Raw genomic sequence first — 24,359 nt, forward strand, 5'->3', positions numbered from 1 at the left:
GTCCTTTTGAACCTTTAGCCCCTTTTTCCCTCCGGCACCTTTCTTTGAAGATCACCTTCTGATAGCTGTTATCTCTGCTAGAAGGTAGGGAAACTTGGAGCTCTTATGGTAGACCCACCTTATACAGTTTTTCACAAGGGCAAGGTTTCTTTAGGTCTATGTGCTAAGTTCATACCTAAGGTGCCTTTGAGTTTCATCTTAATCAGGCTATACACCTACCAGTGTTTTATGCTAAACCTCCCTGAAACATGGAGAAGGCAAGTCTCCATTCCCTAGACATACAGGGCTCTTGCCTTCTCTCTGCAAAGAACAATTCCTTTTCAGAAATCTCCAGGGTTGTTCATTGCTGTCGCCGTGAAAATGGAAAGGAAAGCTGTCTTGGATCATCCATTCATTCTTGTACATTCTTCCCAAAGACTAAGTGGATAGCCTCTTGCATTTCTCTCTGCTATGATGCTATGAAAGCCCCTCCTCCTCAAACTGTCAGGGCCCATTCTGTGATTGCTCAAGTGGTACCAGTAGCTTCTTTACAGGGAATTCCCCTCTCTGAAATTTGCAGAGCAGCCACCTGGGGCTCCTTACACGCTTTCACCAGGTATTCCAAGCTTTGACTACAGATACCTCCTTTGGCTCAGCAATCCCCCACTCTGCTATTGTTACAGCAATACTTCCTCACACCCTCCTCTTCAGTGACCACTGCTTGGGAGTCACAGTAAATACTCCTAGGGAGCAGCACTTTTAAGAAAAAAGGAATGTTACTTACCTTATGGTAACTGGAGTTCTTGAAGATGTGTGGTCCCTATGGGTATTCCATGACCTCTCTCCTTACCTTCTGTTTGAGTCAACCTGATTCACAGTAGAGTCCAAACTGGGGGCTGGTCGATTTGCTCTATCCTTTATGCCCCTGGATGGAAGCATGAGGTGGCACAGTTATGAACTAATGGACCCTGCTGCCGAAGAATTTTTGGTTCAAAGCATATGCGCACCACAGTGAATCCCCATAGGGACCACATATCTCTACTCCTTTACCTAGTGTGTGTTAACATAGTACTGTTTGAAACGGGACTACGTTAGTATACATTTGGTAATTTTTAGTGCACATCAGCAGGGTCTGCACAGGCCTGTTAGTGCGCAGCACACAAGTGTGCACTAGATTTACACCCCTCTGGTGCAGACTAATGTGCTGTGTTTACAAGCCTTTAGTTCCAAACTAAGTGCATGCCTACACTGACCTGCAGTTTATACTAAGAGCGTGTGAATTACAGCATGCACCAAAGTGCTGTACTGTAATTCCCTGTGTGGACACTGTGGGCACACACTTAAAAGTCCTTAGTTTGCACTAATGAAGTCCTCTAAAACAGGACTTCATTAGCGCCAACTAAGCTTCAGAAGAGAGTATCAGGCATGTAAATTTTAAAGATAAACAAGACAATATTAAAAATAGGTTTACTTAGTAATATATATTAACATTTTGAAGATGGGAGGGGAAATTCTTTGCAATTAATCTTTTAAGAGGCCAGAGTCCACATAAATTGTGTACTATTTAAAAGCCTTGGGAACCCAATTTTGAGATTCTTGCCATTTGTTCTCATGCATTTTGTACTGGATATGTGAAACCCCAATTTTGGCCATAGTTAAGATGACAAGGTATATATTTACACAGAAATTAGTCTGACTGCTCTAAAGTATTCATATTTCAGGACTTGTCTATGCAGGCCACTTTACTTCCGAATGAGAACTCCACATAGGTGAGGCTTATACCATGGCCTAAAATTTGTCAGGTTGTATGTTAGTGTGGGTGAAAACTGGAGACTGGTTTCAGAGTAACAGCCGTGTTAGTCTGTATTCGCAAAAAGAAAAGGAGTACTTGTGACACCTTAGAGACTAACCAATTTATTTGAGCATAAGCTTTCGTGAGCTACAGCTCACTTTATCGGATGCATACTGTGGAAAGTGCAGAAGATCGTTTTATACACACAAAGCATGAAAAAATACCTCCCCCCCACCCCACTCTCCTTCTGGTAATAGCTTATCTAAAGTGATCACTCTCCTTACAATGTGTATGATAATCAAGTTGGGCTATTTCCAACACAAATCCTGGACTTTAGATAAGCTATTACCAGCAGGAGAGTGGGGGGGAGGTATTTTTTCATGCTTTGTGTGTATAAAAAGATCTTCTGCAGTTTCCACAGTATGCATCCGATGAAGTGAGCTGTAGCTCACGAAAGCTTATGCTCAAATAAATTGGTTAGTCTCCAAGGTGCCACAAGTACTCCTTTTCTTTTTTGAGATTGGTTGTTATATTTTGGGGGAAAACAAGAATTTTTTCCCTGTGGAATCAGGGTTGAATCCTATGAAAACGGTATTTTTGAAGGAAAAAATGTCATTTAAAAAAAAAAAGATGCTCTTGATGGTGTACAGTAACTCCTCATTTAACATTGTAGTTATGTTCCTGAAAAATGCAACTTTAAGTGAAATGATGTTAAGCGAATCCAGTTTCCCCATAAGAATTAATATAAATAGTGGGGGTTAGGTTCCAGGGAAAAAATTTTGTTGCCAGACAAAAGACACACACACACACACACACACACAGTATAAGTTTTAAACAAACAATTTAATACTGTACATAGCAATGATGATTGTGAAGTTTGGTTGAGGTGGTAAAGTCAGAGGGTGGGATATTCCCAGGGAATGCCTTACTGCTAAATGATGAACTAGCAGTGCACTGAGCCCTCCAGGGTTAACTCATTGTTGTTAATGTAGCCTGATACTCTACAAGGCAGCATGAATGGAGGGAGGGGAGACAGCATGGCAGACAGAGACACAAACTCTGTGTGAGAGAGAGAGAGATGCGCATTTCCCCTTTAAGTAGGCTGTCCCCACTTTTAAGTACACTGGCTTGTTAAGTTAATCAGCCAGCTGAGACCACAGCTTCTGCCAGGAAGCTCCCTCCGTCCTAAGCCCTGTGGTGTGTGTCCCCTACTCTATGGAAGATGGGGTAAGTGGGGTGCAGGAGCAGGGGAGGGGGACATCCTGACATTAGCCTCCCTCTGGCCCCCACCCCTGCACAGCAAGCGGGATGGTTGGGGAGCAACTTCAAGGCAGAGGACAGGAGCAGCACATGGCAGTGGGGGAAAGGACAGCTGAACTGCCCAATAGATAGCCTGCTGGGTGGCTGCTACACAGGGAACCTGGGGGAGCTGGGAGCTGATAGGGGGGCTGCCGGTCCACCCTGGTTCCGAACTCCTACCAGCTAGCTGCAACGGGCTCTTCCTGCAAGCAGTGGACAAAGCAGGCGGCTGCCAAACGACTTATAAGGGAGCATTGCACAACTTTAAATGAGCATGTTCCTTAATTGATCAGTAATGTAACAACAAAACAACGTTAACCGGGACGACTTTAAGTGAGGAGTTACTGTACTTGGAAAAATCATAGAGAAGGCTATCTTTGACTCAGTGGAGTTAATCCCTACCAATCTTGTCAACTCTCGTTGATCCAAGGTTCTGATAAATGTCATAAATTTTGAATCGGAGAAATTTGACAGAAACCATTACTGCTGCTTTCAAATTACAGTGGTTTCCAGCTAATTTTCTGGTAGCCACGGTTCTTAATTCTGGAAAATACTAATTTCTTTTCTTCAATATTGCAGATGACCATGGATGAGAAATATGTAAACAGCATTTGGGATCTCCTGAAAAATGCGATCCAAGAAATCCAGCGTAAGAACAACAGTGGTCTCAGCTTTGAGGAACTGTATAGGAATGCATATACTATGGTGTTACATAAACATGGAGAAAAATTGTACACTGGACTACGAGAAGTCGTCACTGAGCACCTCATAAACAAGGTATCTAACTAAACTAAATTTTAAATCAGTGGTTTTCTTGCTGATATGTAAGATGAGCACTATATAATTGTGGTTTGTGACAAAAATCCAAATTTTGGTACTTTAGTTTTAAAACAATGTTTTTACTCATATAATACCAGTTTAGGACTATGTCAAGCATAAGATGATCTCCTGTTAGAGGTACCATTTATGTTTAAACTACTAATGAATAATGAAATGTGCAAATTTAAATGTTTATGAATATGTGAATCAAGAAATCACTTTTAGTTGAATCATTATTGCATGATTGCATAGGTAGGTCTGCTAACCTGTTTGTTTATTTATTTATTTTTTAAGTTGTGGCTTTTTGATAGAATTGAGTGGCCTTCTTGGGTGGGGTCGGTTTCACTTACTAGTAATAATAACCCCATTTTTCAGTCTGGGAGCTAACTACATCCCGGAATAAGAACTTGCTTGTAATGGGCTTTGTTCGTGATCTAATGCAATAGTTGTGCTGGGATTACATTATATAGAGAGTAGACAGGCATCGTTCAATGCATAAAATCAACTTGACAAAAAACATCCTGAACAGTCTGAGTCCTTAAATTTCAGTCTTTTCAAAACATACATTTAATTTAGCCTAAAATTTTAAATAAACAATCCTTTTGATTCTGAATATATAAGATATAAAGACCTTCCATCTCGCCTCAGACCACAGATTGGACCTCTGTGGCTTTGTGTTGGTGAAGAAAAGCAGTCCTGTTTAGATCTGGCTTAGCTAGCTCACGTTAGCTAAACCCAGCCTTGACTTGACCTTTTTCTGAGTTGAAACAAGGCTGAAAACTTATTGCTCTAAAGAGGTCCAGCACTTGTGGCAGAATCAAAGATGCAGCCTGGAGAACAGCTGCTTTTCCACTGTGCCCATTGTATGTACTGACCAAAGCACTCGAGTAGCATCATAGCCTATCATGCCCTTACTGCACAGTTTAGTGAGTTGAAGTAATCAGTGGACTGCTTCCCATTTTTGGTGGTTCTTTCAGGTGAAGACGTTTTAAAGACTTCACTCCAGACCACTTCAGTCTAAAATATGCTTTAAATATATATATTTTTTACACTGTGTGAATGCAAGGACAGGTTGAGTATAAAGTGACTATAGGATTTTGCACGTATATGTCCTTTTATTGTAATATATTAATGCCTCAGAGATATTACTGAATTTGTCAAGACTGGTCATGTAACATGGTAAATGTCTGAGACTTTTAGAAATCTATGCCTGTAAACATCTCTACGTTATCATGGACTTAGTGGTGTTTAGGAGCATATACACAGGTGGTAGAAGTTGGTTCGGTTCTGAAATTAGACATCTCTTCAGTTTTGTTGTAGTACTTGTTGCAAGGCAGATGAAACAACTAATTACAGTTCAATCTATTTAACTGAGCATTTTACTTAACTGAAAGTTTAGTGGAAAAATCTTTGATAGCTCTTTCCAACACTACTACTTATGTCAGTATTTGAAACATTAAGTATCTAATTAAATCACTAGAATGCATTCTAGTCACAGGTGTTCACTTATCTATACCTTCAAAGAACAAATGGTGGATACTAGGGCTGGTTAGGAAAATTCTGACAAAACATTTTTTGCTAATTTGTCAAAACAAAACATTTAGTGGGGACAGCTTGATTTGATGAAGTTCCAATAGAATACAGGCATGTTTAGAAAACTGCCTGGTTTCCTGTCAGTTCACCTGGCTGACTGCATTGGACAGGGGGACTGCAGGGTCTGTGGTTCCAAGGCAGCTCACTGGGTAGACAGCACTGGAGCTGGGGCTTCATTCTTTGGGGATACCCTTGTGAGAACAGGTTACGTTCTCGTAATTAAGTATACCAGGTATGGTGCTTGTGCTGTGAATGTAATACAGAGGTTTATCTGTGGTTAATAGACACCAGAGATTAGCGAGTTGCTACTCATCTATTTGAAAGCATTTTTCATGGTTAGTGCTGTTCAGGTTTGGAACACAAATGTATATTTTTCTTGTGTAGGTGGGAACTCTTGCTCTGCTATCCTTAATTGCTTGTTGAAAGTTGTGTTCAGCCAGACTTTACTTAGGAAGAGACCAGACCAGGGGTAGGCAAACTTTTTAGCTTGAGGGTCACATCTGGGTATAGAAATTGTATGGTGGGCCATGAATGCTCATGAAATTGGGGGTTGGGGTGCTGGAGGGGGTGACGACTCCAGCTGGGGGTGCAGGCTCTGGGATGGGGTCAGAAATGAGGGAGTTCAGGGTGTGGGAGAGGCCTCAGGACTGGGGCAGGGGATTAGGGTGCTGAGAGGGTGAGGGCTCCAGCTGGGGGTGCAGGCTCTGGGGTGGGGCTGGAGTGCAGGACAGTGCTCCGTACTGGGACCAAGGGGTTCGGAGAGTGGGAGGAGTATCAAGGCTGGGGCAGATGGTTGGGGTGTGGGAGGGTTGGGGGTGCAGGTTCTGGGGTGGAGCTGGGGATGAGGGGGTTGGGGTGCAGGCGGGTGCTCTGGGCTGGGCCTGAGGGGTTGGAGGGCAGGAGGGGGATCAGGGCTGGGGCGTGGTGGGGCTCAGGAGTGCAGGTGCCAGGCGGTGCTTACTGGAAGCAGTGGCATGTCCCCCCTCCAGCTCCTAAGCAGAGGTGTGGCCCCGGGGGTAGGGTGGGCGGAAGTCTTTAAAACATCTTCACCTGAAAGTTCCCGGCCAAAGGGAGCTGCCGGGGGCGGTGCTTGGGGTGGGGGCAACGTGCAGAGCCCCATGGCTGCCACCATGCATAGTTGCTGGAGGGGGGACATGCTGCTACTTCCAGGAGCCGCACAGAAAGCTCCCCACCCCGCTCCCTGGCTGGAGCGCAAAGCGGGGCAAGCCCCTGACCCCGCTCCCTGGCAGGAACTTGAGGGCCAGATTAAAAGGTCCAACAGGTTGGACATGGCCTGTGGGCTGTAGTTTGCTCACCCCTGGACCAGACCTTTTGAGGAAAAAAGTTATGTAACTTTAAAAAACAAACAAAAAGCCACTAACTGATACGTTTTTTGCAATATATTTAGTTGTAATTAAAATCATTAATGTTTTCCCCTGCCAAGTCCCAGCCCCACTTGTGAGCACTGGCACTAAAATTAAAATGTAACAAGTATAAAATCTAAGAAAGATCAAATTAAAAAAAACCCAGTATATTAACTTTAGCTAGATAAAAGTATTAAACCACCCTCACAGTGGTTCAAGTATGAAATAGGTCTGAATTGTTGTAGGTAGTGGGACACCTAACTTTTACATTTTCAGTTTCTTCTGTGTATTGTGTAGTTAATGAGCTTAAAAATAGCTTTTTGTAGTTACTTGAATTTACTTTGAAGTTACTCACGAAAGCTCATGCTCAAATAAATTGGTTAGTCTCTAAGGTGCCACAAGTACTCCTTTTCTTTTTTGCGAATACAGACTAACACGGCTGTTACTCTGAAACCTTGAATTATAGTTACACCTTCAGGTGCTAACCAAGATTGAGGCTTCTTTGAGCTAGGTTTTGCATAAACACAAAGCAAGAAATCATTTTTGCCCCCTACAGTTTACATTCTAAATAGATAAGACAGGTAAAGAATGGGAAGGGAAATGGAACAAGTGACGTTCTGTGTCCAAGATGACATGGCATCTCAGTTGTAGAGATTAGAATAGAAACCAGGTGTCCTAACACCTAGTCCAGTGCCATATCTACTGAACCATGGTGCATTTAAGTAGTGGGAGATCATACTGTCTATCAAATCTAAATAGATTGATAGGTAACTTTGTTCAAGTGATGGCACATGTGTATTTGCTCCACGTACAGTTGCTGGAATTTTTTTCCTCAGTGGTAACTATCTGGGTGGCTTGAGCGCCCTCTCCTGCTGCATGCCACTGTATCTAGTAGTATAAATGGCCAGCTGACCATGAGCTCACTCAATTCTTGCTGCTCTTCATAGACCTCGAGAGGTCATCTAGTCCAGTCCCCTGCACTCACGGCAGGACTAAGTATATTATCTAGACCATGTACTCTCAGTGGACTCTGTTCTCTTGCATTTTATTGTAAATAGTTTAGTGTTTGCTTTGTTAGGTTTTTACCCCATCTGATGATTTTGGTTGATTCCTGGTTCTGAGGGACATCTCAGTCACCAGGCTTCAAGGCCTGCATTTCTTGCCATAGGCCTATGCCCTTGAGCGACCCACACTCAAGTTGCTTGAAGTGCCTTGGGGAAGATCACGTTGGGGAGCATTACCAAATTTGCAGGGACTTTAAGCCTTGCACGAAGAAAGATCATGAAGTCCGGCTAAACTTTTTACTCATGGAGACCTCCATCTGAGTCAGGTTGGTAAAACTTGGCACCGAGTGCCTCAACATCGGTAAGGAGTGCGCCTTTTACTGTGCCTGAGTCCCAACAACCACTTTGCCATCCCCAGTGCCTAGGAGGTATTAGAAGCAGACTGCTGAAAGGGGGAGATCCCCAGCACTGAAGTCTGCTTGGCATGGCGATAAGTGGAGTGCAGTCTGAGGATAAGCACTCCTCTGCTTCAGCAGATGGCACTGTTGATTACAGCAGCTTAGGTAGGCTGTGTTAAGCCCAGAGCTAGAGGAAGCACCTTCCACACCTGTGGCACTGCATTGTATAAAGTTTATCGTGGAATCGATCATACTAGAGGCATTTGCAGCTGGCAGAGACCTCCTGACTTCATCAGTGCCAGTATTGCTGGCAGTACAAGAGTCGATGCTATCAGTTCTGGCGAACGCAGGAGAACCAGCAGGACTGCTACAGCAGTCGGTATCATGCCAGCCTCATGTACCCCTGATGGCTTGTCCTTCTGTACCATCAAAGGGAAAACCCACAATGTTTGCTTTACTGCAGACCTCCCAATGTTGGCACCGATCGCCAACACCGATTGTCTGGAATGGCGCCTCCATGGTCAGTGGAAGGAGAGTTGTCGTCTTCTGAATTGGAGGTCAGGTGCAACATTTCCCAGTCTCGGAGCCACACTCTCTACCCCTCCTCCAGATGTTTCCATCCTTTCATGTATCCTGTCACGGGAGCACCATAGAGTGGGTGGCCAGGAGATCACTGGGGGCCCTATACCTGTCCAGTGTCTTTTTTTTTTGAGTCTGTGGGTCTTTCCCCGTTTCCAGATCGAATTCCGGGCACTTCTATTCGGTGGCATTGGAAAGGCCTGCGGCACCTCCTCACTGGGAAGCACCCATTCTTGACTCTGGTACAGAGTCCAGTGCCAGACAGCAAGAACCAGCTCCAGGGCAGATTGGCAGAGGCCCTGGGGGTTTTCGCCTTCCTCTGCAGCGTGGGACACAGGTCACATGCTGGAGGATTCTCTGAACCTTGAAGTCTTTAAACCATGATTTGAGGACTTCAGTAGCTCACACAGACATAGGTTAGGGGTTTATTACAGGAGTGGGTGGGTGAGATTCTGTGGCCTGCATTGTGCAGGAGGTCAGACTAGACTATCATAATGGTCCCTTCTGACCTTAGAGTCTATGAGTCTATGAGCTCAACAGGACCCTGCAGATCAGGAAATGGAGGAGCATCTGCAGCCAGTGCTGGGCTTCTCTTCCTCTTCCCCTCATGAGGGAGTCTCAGGAGGGGTCATGTCATCTTCCCAGATGACACTAAGGCACACCAAGAATTGTTAGAGGGTTGCTTTAAAACTGGGCATACAGGTGGAGGCAGTAAAAGAATCCTCACACTGCCTAGTCAGTATTTTAGCCACTGCAGATCCTTTCAGAATGGCTCTTCCTCTCAGTGAGACAGTTAAGGGTCTGTGGCAGACCTCTGCATTCTTCTCCCCACTTCAAAATGGGCTGAGAACAAGCATGTGCCTGCCCAAGGTTATGACTTCCTGGTCCTCTCAGTGGCAACTCCAGTCTCACTTCAGTTGCACCCGGATTTGATCTCTCAGGACCACAATCAGCTGCTCCACCTGAACTGGCAGTCCCTTAATTTAATGGCCTGGAAGCTCCAGGGTTAAATCCCAAAGAGGAAGCTGGCTTGGAACAAGTTTGCCGGGTCTTACTAAGTAGCAGAAAGCTCTCCGCCAAGGCAACCGACCTGACAAAATGGAAGCAGTTTTCTATCTGGGATTGTCAAACCGGAGTCTCACCAATGCAGATGTCCATCCAACATATGCTCAACTTTTTGCTGTACCTGAAACAGCAAGGTTTAGCAATTTTCTCTATCAAGGTTCACCTGGCAGCAGTATCAGCTTTCTACTCTTGCATGGATAACTTATGTTTTTTCTAATGACATGACAATTGGATTCCTTAAAAGCCTGGAAAGATTGTGCCCTCAATTAAGGGAGCCTGTTCCTTTCTTAGGACTTGAACTTGGTTTTGTCTAAACTTATGAGACCACCATTTGAGCCTTTGGCAAAATGCTGTTTACTATACCTTTCGTGGAAAATGGTTTTCCTAATTCCTATCAGTTCTGCCAGAAGAGCCTCTGAACTGTGTGCCCTTGCATCCGATCCACTGTACAGCCTTCTTTAAAGATAAGGTGCACTTATGTCCTCATCTGAGTTTTCTCTCTAAGGTAGTTGCAGATTTTCACATCAATCCATGTAATTACCTGTATTTTACCCCAAACCACATGCAAATAGGGATGAGCAATGGTTTACACATTGGATGTTAGATGAGCACTGGCATTCTACATAGACAGGACCAAACCATTTTGTGGCTATAGGGACAGAAGGAAAAATCTTTCAGGATCCTAACAGAGAATTTCATCTTGTATCTGTGCTTGTTATGATCTAGTAAGCATTTGACCACCATGCAAGCTGGTTGCTCACTCTGCAAGATCGCAAGCATTCCTCAGTGGCATTCCTAGCACAGATTCCCTATCCTGGACATGTGTAAAGCAGCAACTTGGTCACCAGTGCATACTTCCCATTATGCCATCATCTAGTACTCTAGAGACAATACCAAATTTTGTCGAGCTGTACTACAGTCTGTGTGTATGTGAACTCCGATCCCTGTGCTTGGGAGTCACCAAGAGTCAAATGCTCATGTGCAATCATTTGAAGAATTAAAAACAGTTACTAAACTCTTCTAACTGTTTTTCTTTGAGATGTGTTGCATGTGTCCATTCCATGACTCACTCTCCTACCTCTCTACATTGGAGTTTCCAGAAAGAAGGACCTGAGGGGGCTCAGGATCGACTGGGCCAATTAACCTTATGCCAGTGGTGTGCAGCAGCAGAGCGTGCTCAAGCTGCCCTAAGAGGTCCTGCTGAGGGAAAAATTTCCAGCATCTATGTGTGGGGTGCACACACACCAAGAGTGGAATGGACATGTGCAACATATGTCAAGGAACAACAGTTACGAAAGGCAAGTAACCATTTTTTGGTGACATCACTGCTGGTCCTATGCCATCTGTATCTGGCACCTTGCACTTCATTTGTATCTGTTTTCTTGCCCTGGGCTTAGCTCCTAGCTTCACCTCAGGGCTTTACCCTTCCATGGCTTGGTCCCACACATTCCAGATAGTGTTGTCCCTTTGCTCCATTTGTGACACAGCTATGCCGGGACAAAAATCTCACCCTAAATATAACAAAAGCCAGCAGGCCTAGAGCCCCAGAACCTTTTGCTGATAAGCAATACCATGGCTAGACAAAAGGAAAAACTACAGTTAAAAATAATAAAAAGTTAAAATGTTAGAGGAGAGAGTTGTGTGGTGGGTTTTTGTTTTTGTTTTTAAAAAACCTGTTAGATAATCCAAACTGACACTAAAATACCATACCACAGAGTATTTTCCTTCATGGGTAATTGGCATATTGTGTGTGTGTGTGTGTGTGTTTAAGGTATTTACATTTTACAGTAATCTGTTGTGTATATTTAAAAAAATGTAAAAATCTTTTACTAGAAAGCAAATGTGATTCAGTATTATGTTTTTTATTCTTTCCTCTAGAAAAGGGGCAAAGGGTGGGGAACAAATATTCCTCATGGAAAATACAAAATTACACTGTAATACGTTATTTTAAAGCTACATGTGAATACAGAGTATCTAATGTCACAAATGTAGAAACTCTTTTACTTTAATAATACCATATTATAATGAATGGAAAACTTCTGCAATAAAAGCTTTTAACTCGAATTATAGCTAAAAAGCAGATTTAGGCCCCAGTTCAGGAGGTACTTAAACATACTTAAGTACCTTCATGAAATGGGAGTCATATATTTTATAATTTTTTTTCCTCCCTACAGAAGATGGATATGGCTAGCTGGGCCAAGTGGTGTAGTTTAGGGAATTACATGGCTGAACTGTTTGTACTGTACCAGATCTCAAAATTGCAAAAGGAAAAATGTTATACCATAAATCTACTGCACAGCCTATTTAACACTAAGTTAGTTAAAAGTAAAGCTATGCAAGGAGAAAATTTTAAAAAGAAAAACAGTTTTTAAAAAAAAAAGCTAAATTTCTTTAAAAGCCAAGATCTCTCTAAATTAGGGCTGTCAAGCGATTAAAAAAATTAATCGTGATTAATCGAGCTGTTGTTAATAGAATACAATTTATTTAAATATTTTTGATGTATTCTGCATTTTCAAATATATTTATTTCACTTACAACAGAATACAAAGTATACAGTGCTCACTTGATATTTATTTTTATTACAAATATTTGCACTGTGAAAAACAAAAGAAATAGTATTTTTCAGTTCACCTAATATAAGTACTGTAGTGCAATCTCTTTATCATGAAAGTTGAACATACAAATGTAGAATTATGTACAAAAAAATAACTGCACTCAAAAACAAAACAGTGTAAAACTTTAGAGCCTACAAGTCTACTCAGTCCTACTTCTTGTTCAGCCAGTCGGTCAGACAAACAAGTTAGGTTACAATTTGCAGGAAATAATGCTGTCTGCTTCTTATTTACAATGTCACCTGAAAGTGAGAACAGGCATTTGCATGACACTGTTGTAGCCATCATTGTAAGATATGTACATGCCAGATGCACTAAAGATTCATATGTCCTTTCATGCTTCAACCAACATTCCAGAGGACATACATCCATGCTGATGACGGGTTCTGCTCGATAACGATCCAAAGCAGAGTGGACTGATGTATGTTCATTTTCATCATCTGAGTCAGATGCTACCAGTAGAAGGTTGATTTTCGTTTTTGGTGGTTCGGGTTTTGTAGTTTCCGCATCTGAGGGTGGCTCTTTTGAGACTTCTGAAAGCATACTCCATATCTTGTCCTTCTCAGATTTTGGCCAGCACTTCAGATTCTTAAAGCTTGAATTGAGTGCTGTAGCTGTTTTTAGAAATCTGATTCCTTCTTTGCATTTTGTCAAATCTGTGAAAGTGTTCTTAAAATGAACATGTGCTGGGTCATCATCCGAAACTGCTATAACATGAAATAGATGGCAGAATGCGGGTAAAACACAGAGCAGGAGACATACAATTCTCCCCCAAGGAGTTCAGTCACAAATTTCATTAATGCATTATTTTTTAACGAGCATCATCAGCATGAAATCATGTCCTCTGGAATGGTGGTACCAAAGCATATCTGGCACGTAAATACCTTGCAGTGCTGCTACAAAAGTGCCATATGAACGCCTGTTTTTGCGTTCAGGTGACATTGTAAATAAGAAGCAGGCAGCAGTATCTCCCATTAATGTAACAAACTTGTTTGTCTGAGCGATTGGCTGAAAAAGAAGTAGGACTTGTATGCTTTAAAGTTTTACATAGTTTTGTTTTTGAGTGCAGTTATGTAACCAAAAAAATCTACATTTGAAAGTTACACTTTCACGATAAAGAGATTGGACTATAGTACTTGTATGAGGTGAATAGAAAAATTCTATTTATTTTGTTTCATTTTTACAGTGCAAATATTTGTAATCAAAAATAATAATGTAAAGTGAGCACTATACACTTTGTATTCTGTGTTGTAATAGAAATCAATATATTTGAAAATGTAGAAAAACATCCAAAATATTTAATAAATTTCAGTTGGTATTCTATTGTTTAACAGTGCGATAAATCGCAATTAATTTTTTTTGAGTTAATCATGTGAGTTGACTGCGATTAATCAACAGCCCTAGTCTAAATGAAAGTCTAAAACAAATCTTGTGCAAGCTTTCTTTCACCTTTGTGAATATAGGAGGCTATCTAACTTATTCTTAAATACATACACTGAAGCAATTAAACACGTGTGTATCTTCTGTATAGTTCTATAGATAACTCACACAGCAAACCTTCAGATAGGTCTTTGCTAGTTTGTTCAGTTTATCTCAAAGTCTGAAGACAAGTTCAGTGACAGAGCTGTGTCACTGATTGCAAGGCTTCAGCTACCCTTTAACACAGTTACTTTTGTATTTTATGCAGATTAGTTTATAACTCCAAAGAGTTAATTGTGTTGTGACATGTGAGCAAGGCTAGGTAGGGTTTGTCGTATTATCAGAGTTAGCCCAGGCTAGTCTTGCATGAGCCATCCACACTGCAAGCCTTAACCAACTCAGAGCTATGTGGCAGTGTGTACAATGGTACTGTACTAGCCCCTGTGCTGGGCTGGATTTCTAGCAAGACATCCCTGGTTCTTAATGATGCATTAAAGTGGGCCACTCTCTCTGAATTCATCCTGATGTCACACCACATTTTTACCGAAAGGCTGGTGTCAGATTCTGGCCAACTAGCAGCCTGTGAGGAGGATTTCTTGAGCAGTATCTCTGTTCAGATACTGTGGAATGCAGCTCAAGTGGAGTTGGGGAATGTGGGGGTTAAACACTGAGCCAGTGGTTTCCAGTGCAGAAGAATGGAGGAATTAAGTCGACAAAGTAGAGCCTAGGTGGAATTGTGAGATATGTTTTTGAAGGGCTAACAGCACCCAAGCTTGATTAGCTGGCATTCTCACCACAAAGTAGATGCTGCTAACCTGGGCTGAAGCAAAACCCAAGCAAAAAAACTGATTTTGAGCCTGTACTCAGCTGTGCCTGCAAGCTTAGGCTTGAAACACCCTCATAGCTCTGGTTAGAGGTTTTTCTTGGAAGATGGAATGGGGTTAGGGGCAATGTCTGGACTGTAGCTCTCAGTAACTGCAGTGAAGACACCCATAGTGACCACAGATCCTTCTTTTTATGCAAACTGTGGTAGACTTAATATGTGTCTTAGATGAGGAAACGGCAGAGAAATATTTGTGGGAAAGTGAGTGCAAAGAAGCAGCATCCTAAGTGCTTCTATGTGTTTTAAAAACACTCAGCATAACATTCCAAATACAGCTTAAAGTAAATTCTAGTATCTGAGAAATATACAGGGCTGCACATGTCTATATTTCTTATATCTGCTAACTTACTGTCACCTGCAAACAGCTAACTTTTGGGTGATATTGGTTAATTACAATTTATTCTGTAAGAAACAACATGTAGTGTTTAACTATTCCATATTGTTATGGTGCCAAGTGCGAATGGTTTGCATGTTGAGGGTCATTGATGTATATGCATCCAAGATGAAACTCAACTTAGCCACGTAGTAACTTCTGTCTCAGTTGTAAAAGGTATTGTATGGATTAATGCACTCTACTTTGTCTAGCCATCCAGACGAGGAGCTGACAGGCACCCTGGGGCTTCTAGATGACAGAGAATGTTAAAACAGTCCCATGTGGAGATAAATGTTATGGGACTGTAAAATTGAGAAAAAACAAAGCCATCTAATGCTGTTTTTGTTCCAGTAACTTCACTTACAGGGTAAGGGATGATAAATTCAAGGGAAATCCTGCTGTACAGTGACTGGCAGCACATTCTGTGTCTTATCTAATGACTGCTAAAAGCAAGAGATTGATAATTTGGAAAAAGCTTTAAATGAGACTATGCCAAAACTAAAGTACCAGAGCCTTCAAACTGTCCCTTTAATAAGGTACCAAGCTCAAAATAACCTCAGTTAGACACTATATGAAATTTTCAGCAATTGAATCATTCACACTGCCCTTGCGAATATAGAGACCTGAAACCAAACAGAATTCATCCCCCTAGATGGTGGGGGGAGAATTCTGACTGTCCACAGGCAAGAGGTAAAGGGCAAAAAGTATATGGCAAGACCTGGAAGAGGAGAAAGGAGGGTTATGGCACAACATACTGTCTCCCCCACCCCCAAAATGTTTTACAAAATTTTATAAATAAACTCAGTCATTAGAACATTCCAATAATTAATTATGATTTAAACACCCAAACATTGCAACACGGTGGTAGCTTATGAAAACTGGAACTAGTTTGGTTTCACTGGGTAAACTGAGTGCAACAGTAGACAAACAGCATTAATGGTTAAAAATAAATGAATATCATAGGTTGGGAATTTGTTCATAAAATGTCATTTTTAGCCTCCTTACTATCAATTACTGCTTGCTAGCTCCCTAGTCCTTTCTCTCTCCTGGAGTTCTGTTGTTAGTGACTGCACTGGTACACTCTGGAGGAATCTCTTACTAGATGAATGCTCCTTTTAAAAACTCTTCTTTGCTGCCAATTCTTCATACCATCCCTTTTTAAACTTTGCCATGTCCAATGGCCCACCTAAACTCACTTCTGATTGTAACACTTTACAGTGATATTCATTGTTTTGAGTTGCTGTGCAGTGGGAGTCATAATATTCATTTCTGTCATAGAAATCTTGTTTTTATTTTGATTTGCCCCTTACTTACAAAGGGACTGTACCAGCTATATGCAGCTAATACTCTTGGAGAACAAATATAGAATGTTGTATGCTAGCTAGTAACAGTCCTTGGCTTTGTATTTGTGGTAAGTAAACCTTCCTTTTCCTAGCTGTTTGTTTAATATTTGTATGACTGGTCCAAAATGTAAGTAAGTGTATGCTTTTTGTTTGTCTTAAAGATGAATCTTTTTCATTAAAGTTAAACTATGGTTTCATTTAAGTACATGCAGTGGATGTCATCAGGACAAAATGACTTCAAATATCTAAGAATATTCACTTAGTTTTGACACTGCATATTAGGCAAGCTAAATAGCAATACTAGAATGTGTAAAGGTTATGTGCGTTATTCATATTTTGATAATTCAGACATCACTTTCAAAGCGGATAATGGTGAGTAAGCTTTGGCCTTTTCTCCCCCACCCCCGAGATGTTGAGCACCTGCAATTTCCATTGAATTTGAATAGGAGCTGTTGGTGGACAGCACTTAGGACAATACCCTAGTAGCTGGCATTCTTGAGATAGTAGCACAGCAAATACATATGGAGTAGCGGTCTGCAGATTTGAAGAAGAACTTTCTAGTGTCAAAACTAATTTGTTAATGTGTCATTATCTTCCTGTTTCATTACAGGTGCGAGAAGATGTGTTAAATTCATTGAATAACAACTTTCTTCAAACACTAAACCAAGCGTGGAATGATCATCAGACAGCAATGGTGATGATTAGAGACATTCTCATGTACATGGTGGGTAATAGTGGTATTCCACTTTTCATCATTTACAGCCTGGTCCTCAGAAATGTAAGCTGCTTTCCTTTTAGACCACCGTGGCAGGAGGAGGAGCAGTAAGGTATGCACAGTAATCTGCTTTCCTAGAGAAGTAATTTATCTCAAAGATAAACTACTAAAAAACCTACATGAACAAGAAAATGGTAAACTGATCTTTTTATTTCATCATCATGTTGTTTGGTAGACAGAGCAGAGCTTATTGAAAGTGTTGTTCAATTCTTTGTTTCTTGCTGTCACTCGTGCTTCAGGGATGGAAAAGGCTTTCAAAAGCCAAGCAAAAAGGTAAGGGTAATTGATTCAGAATACATGGTTTACTTCGTTTTTATTTGGGCAGTTGGTTCTGAATGGTTCCTCTCTTTCAATTAAAGGAGCTTTCACTTTTCTCAGACTTGTGCCAGTCTAATATAGTAGTCTTAAACTGCCTCATGATATTTACGTTTACACGTTCAGCGTAGTCTGCTATTTATCCATTGATGAGTGAGAACCCAATTTACAGATTGCCAGGTTTCTGAGAGGTGTAAAATTGCAATGAGGTTCCACTCCAAAGTCCTAGATTAGGACACCTCTATTATCACCTCTAAATTCGGCTTGGAGACTTCCAAACATACTCAGTATAAATGCTCAGCAAAATCTTGAAGATAATATTATCAGGATGCTGTAGAATTACAGGAAGACAAAATTACCCTGATTTGAATTTCTCTTTTGTCTAATGTTTTTGTTATCCTGAAACTGAAAACCAGATGGTGACTCTTCCATCAAACTTACAGCATAGTGGAATCTCCTTGAAACTTTGTGCTAGCTGTATTTGAGGAAAATAGACAGTAAGCAAAATTATTTACGAGTCTTGTTCTGGATTTACATGGCTCCAAATTATTATTTTTGCTATTGACTTAGTGGGAGCAGAATCATTCATGGTGCATGTGTGAACATGTTGCCTTCAATTGGATGGTTGTAATTCAAAAATAACATAAAGATCCTTCAGTGCCTGATAGCTAATAGAGGTCTTCTTTCAGCTTGGATGATGGTGTCCTTAGTTTTTGGGTCTGTAGCACTAGGGTTTTAGTGTGGTTTAAGTTAGCCACTATGGAGTTTGAGCTCTCAGAAGGGAATTTAGTCTCTGGTGAGGAGGTGGTAGAATGGACTCCTATATGCTCTCAAACCACAATTCATATTCCAGAACCAAAAAACTTGTTTGCAAAAACCAGTTAGGGTTGTAAAATGACAGTATTGTACCTAACTACCACATTACTTAGGAAAATAAAAGGATGTGGTGTTGGTCACTGTCAGGAGACAGTATTGGACTAGATGGACCTCTGATTGGTATGGCAATTACTATGTTCCTTAGTAGGTACTACTTTTTAATTTAGACGACTAAAAATAGGACTTAGGTTAAAGGAGGGGAACAATCAAGTTTAAAATAAATCTTTCATTGAATTCTCTCACTTCACCTTCTTCCCCTGTAGGTAGTTTTTTATTAATCTTTAAGCTTGTCAGTGCAGGAAATCTGACCTTCTATAAGTCTCAAGTGCCAACATTAATATTTCCTTTCTAAATACATGTTTTCAGCCAATTACAGCTTCTGAATAAAATTATCTATGCAAAAGCTTGGTGCACACAAGATTTTTTTTTTTGAGGTATTTTTGAACTTGAATTGAGAAAAATATACAGGTTATGGCTATGGGTACTTCCTGTGGTCCACATCTTGCAGTCTTTATAATTAATTCATTAAGTTCTATGTGTGTTTAATGGGCATTTTCCTTGAGGAAGATCTTTTATTCTAAGAGTTTCTAATTAATACTCATATGATTTGGTGATCTTCTGGCAACGAAGTCTATGTAACAATGCATACATCCAAAATGGCAGAAAGGCTTGCATTTTGTGTTACCTACGTTCAGATATTTCAAGGCAACACAGGAAACGTAGTTAAGAATAGTATTTTTCTGAAGTTTGCTTTTACACATTTTAACAACATGCTTTTTACAACAAACAGAACCGCTAAAGGATAATTAGGAAAAAAGTTATCTTTTTTTAAAATTTGTGGTAACACTCTGCATTAATGTTTCAGTGGAGAGTGCCAGCAGGCTGGATCAAGATCTGGTATCTAGAATTAGTGAGTGATACTGAGGGTGATTACAGATACTTCTGCAAGTGAACACAAGTTGTTAGTAGGTGTGTACATCAATCAGTCGCTGAAAGTCAGATCATATTCAACATATGAAGCCTTAGGCCTTGCCTGTATTACAAAGGGCTTGCTGGCGTAGCTATACTGGCAAACGCTCCTGGTGTAGACACTGTTTATAGCAGCAAGAGTTCTTTTGCTGACAAAGCTTATACCTGTTCCCCCAAATGAAATAAGGTCTACAACAAAATTACTTTTTTGCTGGTGTAACGGCATCTGCAGTAAAGCTTTTGCTGGCATAGCTATGTTAGTTATGGGTGTGATTTTTTCACACTACTAACTGAGATAGCTGTGCCGACAAAACTTTTAAGTGTAGACCAGGCCTTTTAATTCTATAGTTAAAACTTCAGTCTATGGGTGAAAAACACAAGCATTAAAAGACCAAGTCAACCCCTTGTTTCTCCAGAGAATGTAATTTAAAAATTTAGCACTTTGGAAATAAAGTACTATATAAACATTAACTGATCCCCAAGACATCTTCAAATTAGTTAAGAAGGAATGATACTTGTTTTACAGACTAGGCAGTGAGACAGAGGTTGTGATTTACGGACTCTGGAGTTCGAGGCTCAGATCCAGCACATTCTGCTAGACCATGCTGTAATCTAACAGGGAAAGAACCACAGTACTACATCCTCTAAGCCAGAGCCCAAGTATGCAGATAAAAGAAGGAAATAAACATTTCATTTTAACTATAAAGTAACACGAATTTTAGACATATTTATTAATGTAAATCTATGGGTCTAAGTACAATAAGTAGATGGATATACAGATAAATTGGAACAGAAGTGGCCAAAAGGATTCTGTTTTGAGATAAACTCTGAGATAAATTCGGCAAGGCTAGTAACTAGACAGGAAAGCAAAAAGGATTAGTCTACATCTATTAAGTGTAACTCAAAATAAACAATAAGACCAATATCTTGAGAAAATATAGAGATGTATTGAGTTGTGTGCCATCTGTATATAAGAACCAGTTAATGCAGCTTTTGATATAAAGGAATGTAGAACTTAAATAAATCCTGTGAAACACTTAGTAGTAAGGCATAAGAAGTTGGATTAATACCCCAGTTTACCAAAAGTCAGGTGCTCAGAAAGGTGGTTAAGCAAGAAAGTGTTCTGCGCCTTGGTTACCAAATTTAGACTGAGATGATTGCTTGTGCTGCAGCATGTCAAGAGTGCCAGTGGATCCAATAAAATAAAGATGGAGGGTCATAGTTTGTTGGAATTAGCTAGAACAAAGTCTTAATTGGTCAATACACTACTAAAAGGTAAACAACTTTGTGCTGTGGGACTCTGTTCGGAAGTGCTACACTCCACGAGTCTCCAAGTTATGGTGAGCTGAAATATTAAGACTGTATAGAAACCCTGCTCCCTTATTGGTTTTATATTATAAAATTTGAGTGAAATTTAGTGTTTGTAAAGGTGCAGTACTAACAGTCCTGGAGGCTGAAGTCCTTTACCTACAGAACTTGTGTAGTCCCAGGAAGATCCAGTTTCCTGATACAGACTTGTCAGTATACCTTAATTGCGGTGTGAAGGAACCACCAGGGAAAAATACAGTGGTTCAGTCTTCATGCAGAGTAAGTATTCCTCTGTGTGCGCCAATCAGGATACCAGTGAGTGCCATTTATGATTGAGTTTGAGTGTGCACTTATCCTCTAACCCAGTGGTTCTCCCAACTTTCAAATTGTATGATGTTTCTTAAAGTAGGGATTCCCTTGTAGGCTCTTTTTGTGGCAACTAGAGTATTTGGTTACGTGAAAAGCAATAGATAAGAGGCAAGATGAATGAGGCTGGTTTAATATGATGGATGTGGCTTTATTTCCTCCTAACACCTCATATGTATATATACTTCCCCCCCCCTCTTCCTAGTTGTAGTATTTTAAGTTTAATATGGACACTTTCTGGTTGAGCCCATTATGTCAAACCTTCAAGGTCACTTGTGTGTGTGTGCACGCCTCTTATTTTGGTGTTATCAACAGAGTGTGGTATTGGTTTAATTTGCATGTGACAGTCATGAATTACTCTGCAGTTACAAGTCCTAGCTATGCAGGGATCTCTGCCTTAAGATTGATGAATACACTATTGAAACTTTCCAGGTTGTTGGGAGGCAGTCTTTTGTTATCAATGTCACATGTTTTACTGTTGTGCTGGAAGCCATTGTGTGGATCATGTTGTATTAATCCATAATATTTGGTTGTAATCACTAACATAAATTTGGACATAATCACCTCCATTTAAAAATTGCTCCTATATGTTCCTACTCTCAGGATTAACACACCTCATGCATGAACTTGTAGTCTTCTCTAGTGTATGTCTACACAGCAGTCGGGAGGTACAATTACAACTTGTGCAGGCATACCCATGCTAGTTTTGATTTATGTATCTGGGGTCCCAGGCGGGATTGTATCTGGATGGCTAGCTGAGCCTGTGCTGCTGCAACTACAGTTATTTTTAGCAAGCTAGCTCAATCAAAGCTAGCGCAGGTATGCCCATACACGCTGTCTCAATAACAGTGTAGCTATATCCCAAGGGGAAAAAAAAGCATTGTCTGCTGGGGCCATTCACTCCTCTTCCTTCTCCCAGGGCTTGATGGATAAAAATGGTAGTGGGCCCACCAGCCTTTCAGTGTTTTGACTTTTGAAAGTACAGTGAAGGGAGAGGCTAGGGGTCAGCCAGGGTCTGCATAGGGGAGGCTCTCCAGCTCCCTAACTATTCTTCCCCCTGTCCTTCCAAAAACCCCAGTTCCATGCTGCTTCTGTCCACACCCAACAAACCTCCAGGTTCATTCCCAGGCTCCTTCCCTTTTCCTTAGCTCCTCCATTACCCCTGATTCCCCGAAGCCTTTGCACTGCTTCAAAGGGGTCATGAAATACATTTCTTTATTGTAGTTTAAATGAATTACTCAATGTTCTATATTAATATGCCTACTAAAGAAGCTGTCAACAACAAAAAAAATTCTTGAATCTTTTGTTTTTTGTCTGGTTTTCTTACAGACACACTTGCTGACAAGTATTTTGAAATAAATCGCCAAAGTAATTCAAACTGGTGTGATTATACTGTGTTATTTTGACAAATAAAATATGCAGAATTTTGCAGAATTAAAAAAATATTGTGAGCAGAATTTATTTTTTTATTATAATTTTTTTTGAGGGGAGTACAGAATTCCTCCAGGAATAAATACAAATGATAACTAGGTACATGTTCAGTCTTCTTTTTCTTCTCCATCTGAACTTGGTAGGGCTGCCTCAGATTCCTATATATGAGTGAGGCTGGGCTTGGGCTGGGCTATTTATTTAGTGTATATATATTATTATTACTGGGGGCATTCTGCACTAAAAAATGTGCGCCAAAAATTAAAAATTCTGTGCACAATATTTTTAAATTCTGCAAATTTTATTTGTCAATATAACACTGCATAATTATGCCAGTTTCAATTATTTTGGTCATTTATTTCAAAATACCTGCCTGTAACAGTTCAAACCTGCACAAAAATTCCCCCAGGAATAGAGAGTTAAAGAAACCCCTATGACAACACAGTTCCTGTTTCTCTGCCTCCTTTAGCCCTCCCTCCCCCAAGACCAGCCAGGGTGCCAGACACCTTAGCCCCTCCCCCCAGAGCCCAGCTGCAGGGCCCCCCTCAGCCAGTACACCCAAATCTCCCCCTGCCCCCCAGAGCCCAGCTGTGGGGCCCCCTAGCCCAGATACCTTCACCCCCAGAGCCCAGCCATGCCCCGCCCCCCAACCCAGACATCCATCTCCCTCCCCCTCCAGAGCCCAGGGATCCAGAGGGAGAAACAGTCTGATGCTCAGTCCCAGGTTTGCATGGATTTTCCTGTGTGCGGCTCTCTCCTTCCTTCAGGGCATTCTGGGAACTGAAGCTGCCAGGAACCCTTTTGCTGCTTCCTCCCCCCAGCAGTGTCTTCTGTGTGCGAACTGGGCTCTGCTGGTTTCAGTAGCCCCTAGTGGTGGCTAGCAGCACTGGAGCCCATTTCTGTCGGGGAAAGGAAATTCTGCCTGCACAACATTAAGTTCTGAAAAATTCTGCATTGCGCAGTGGTACAGAATTCCCCCAGAAGTAATATATGAGACATTGTGTAGTGCCAAAGAAGTAAAGTTGACCATCTGTGTTTAAATCCACTTACTAACCTTGGTTAGAAGTAACCAATACTAGGTTACTTTGTGGAAACCTTCAGTGCAGTATTTGGCAGCTCTTAATACTCCAGAATAGTCAACTGTTCTCTTGAGGCTTCCATTTGATTAATTAGCTGCCTCTTTCAGCAGGCTTTTTTTTCCCTTACACCAAAGTGAGAACCTAATAGAGAAAAATGAATTACATAAAAAGAAATGTTATCAGAAGAAAATAGCTTTGCCTACAGCAGCAGAAATACTGAAACTTGAACTACATATTTGTCATTTTATTTCACTGAATTATAAACTTTTACAATGATAGACTTTAAGAAACTATTGAACAAAAACAATACATGTTTCTTATCTATTAACATGTTGTGTAAAGAATTGGTCTAATAAAACTTTCAGAAGTCATAGAGCTTTATTTAAAGCCTGTTTCTAAGTAGACTTACCATTTCAGATAGTCTTCTGTTATTAAAAGGCCAGTCTATACCTTTCATTTTAAAATTTCATTTTACCTCCTCTATCATTTTTTTCCAGATAGCCCTATCTGATAGGAAACCAGCATGTTGGGCAGGGTGCTTTCTTTCCTATGGATTTGGAAGGCTTGCTATAGATTGAAGGGCTCTGCCATGGGAAATGAGTGTTATGATCCAACAGAAGGCTTAAGTGTTGGCTTAAAAATTTAGCACTCCCGTATCTTTGCAGTTTTACACTTCTTCTGTTTGTTTCATTTGAATGGACCCTTGATACAACGTATGCTA

At 40.9% G+C, this 24,359-nt stretch overlaps 1 protein-coding gene across 1 annotated transcript in view; it reads left to right on the top strand.

Moving 5' to 3' along the window:
* CUL3 (cullin 3) overlaps positions 1-24,359 on the top strand; it is a 102,695-nt gene that overhangs the window by 22,131 nt on the left and 56,205 nt on the right. The window contains exons 2-3 of the mRNA XM_084638902.1: positions 3,650-3,847; positions 17,133-17,246. Of these exons, the coding sequence (XP_084495028.1) occupies positions 3,650-3,847; positions 17,133-17,246 (312 nt within the window). The remainder of the gene's footprint in view (positions 1-3,649; positions 3,848-17,132; positions 17,247-24,359) is intronic.

The sequence above is a fragment of the Lepidochelys olivacea genome (assembly GCF_965140295.1).
Source record: "Lepidochelys olivacea isolate rLepOli2 genome assembly, chromosome: 9".
In the NCBI taxonomy this organism is placed as follows: domain Eukaryota; kingdom Metazoa; phylum Chordata; order Testudines; family Cheloniidae; genus Lepidochelys; species Lepidochelys olivacea.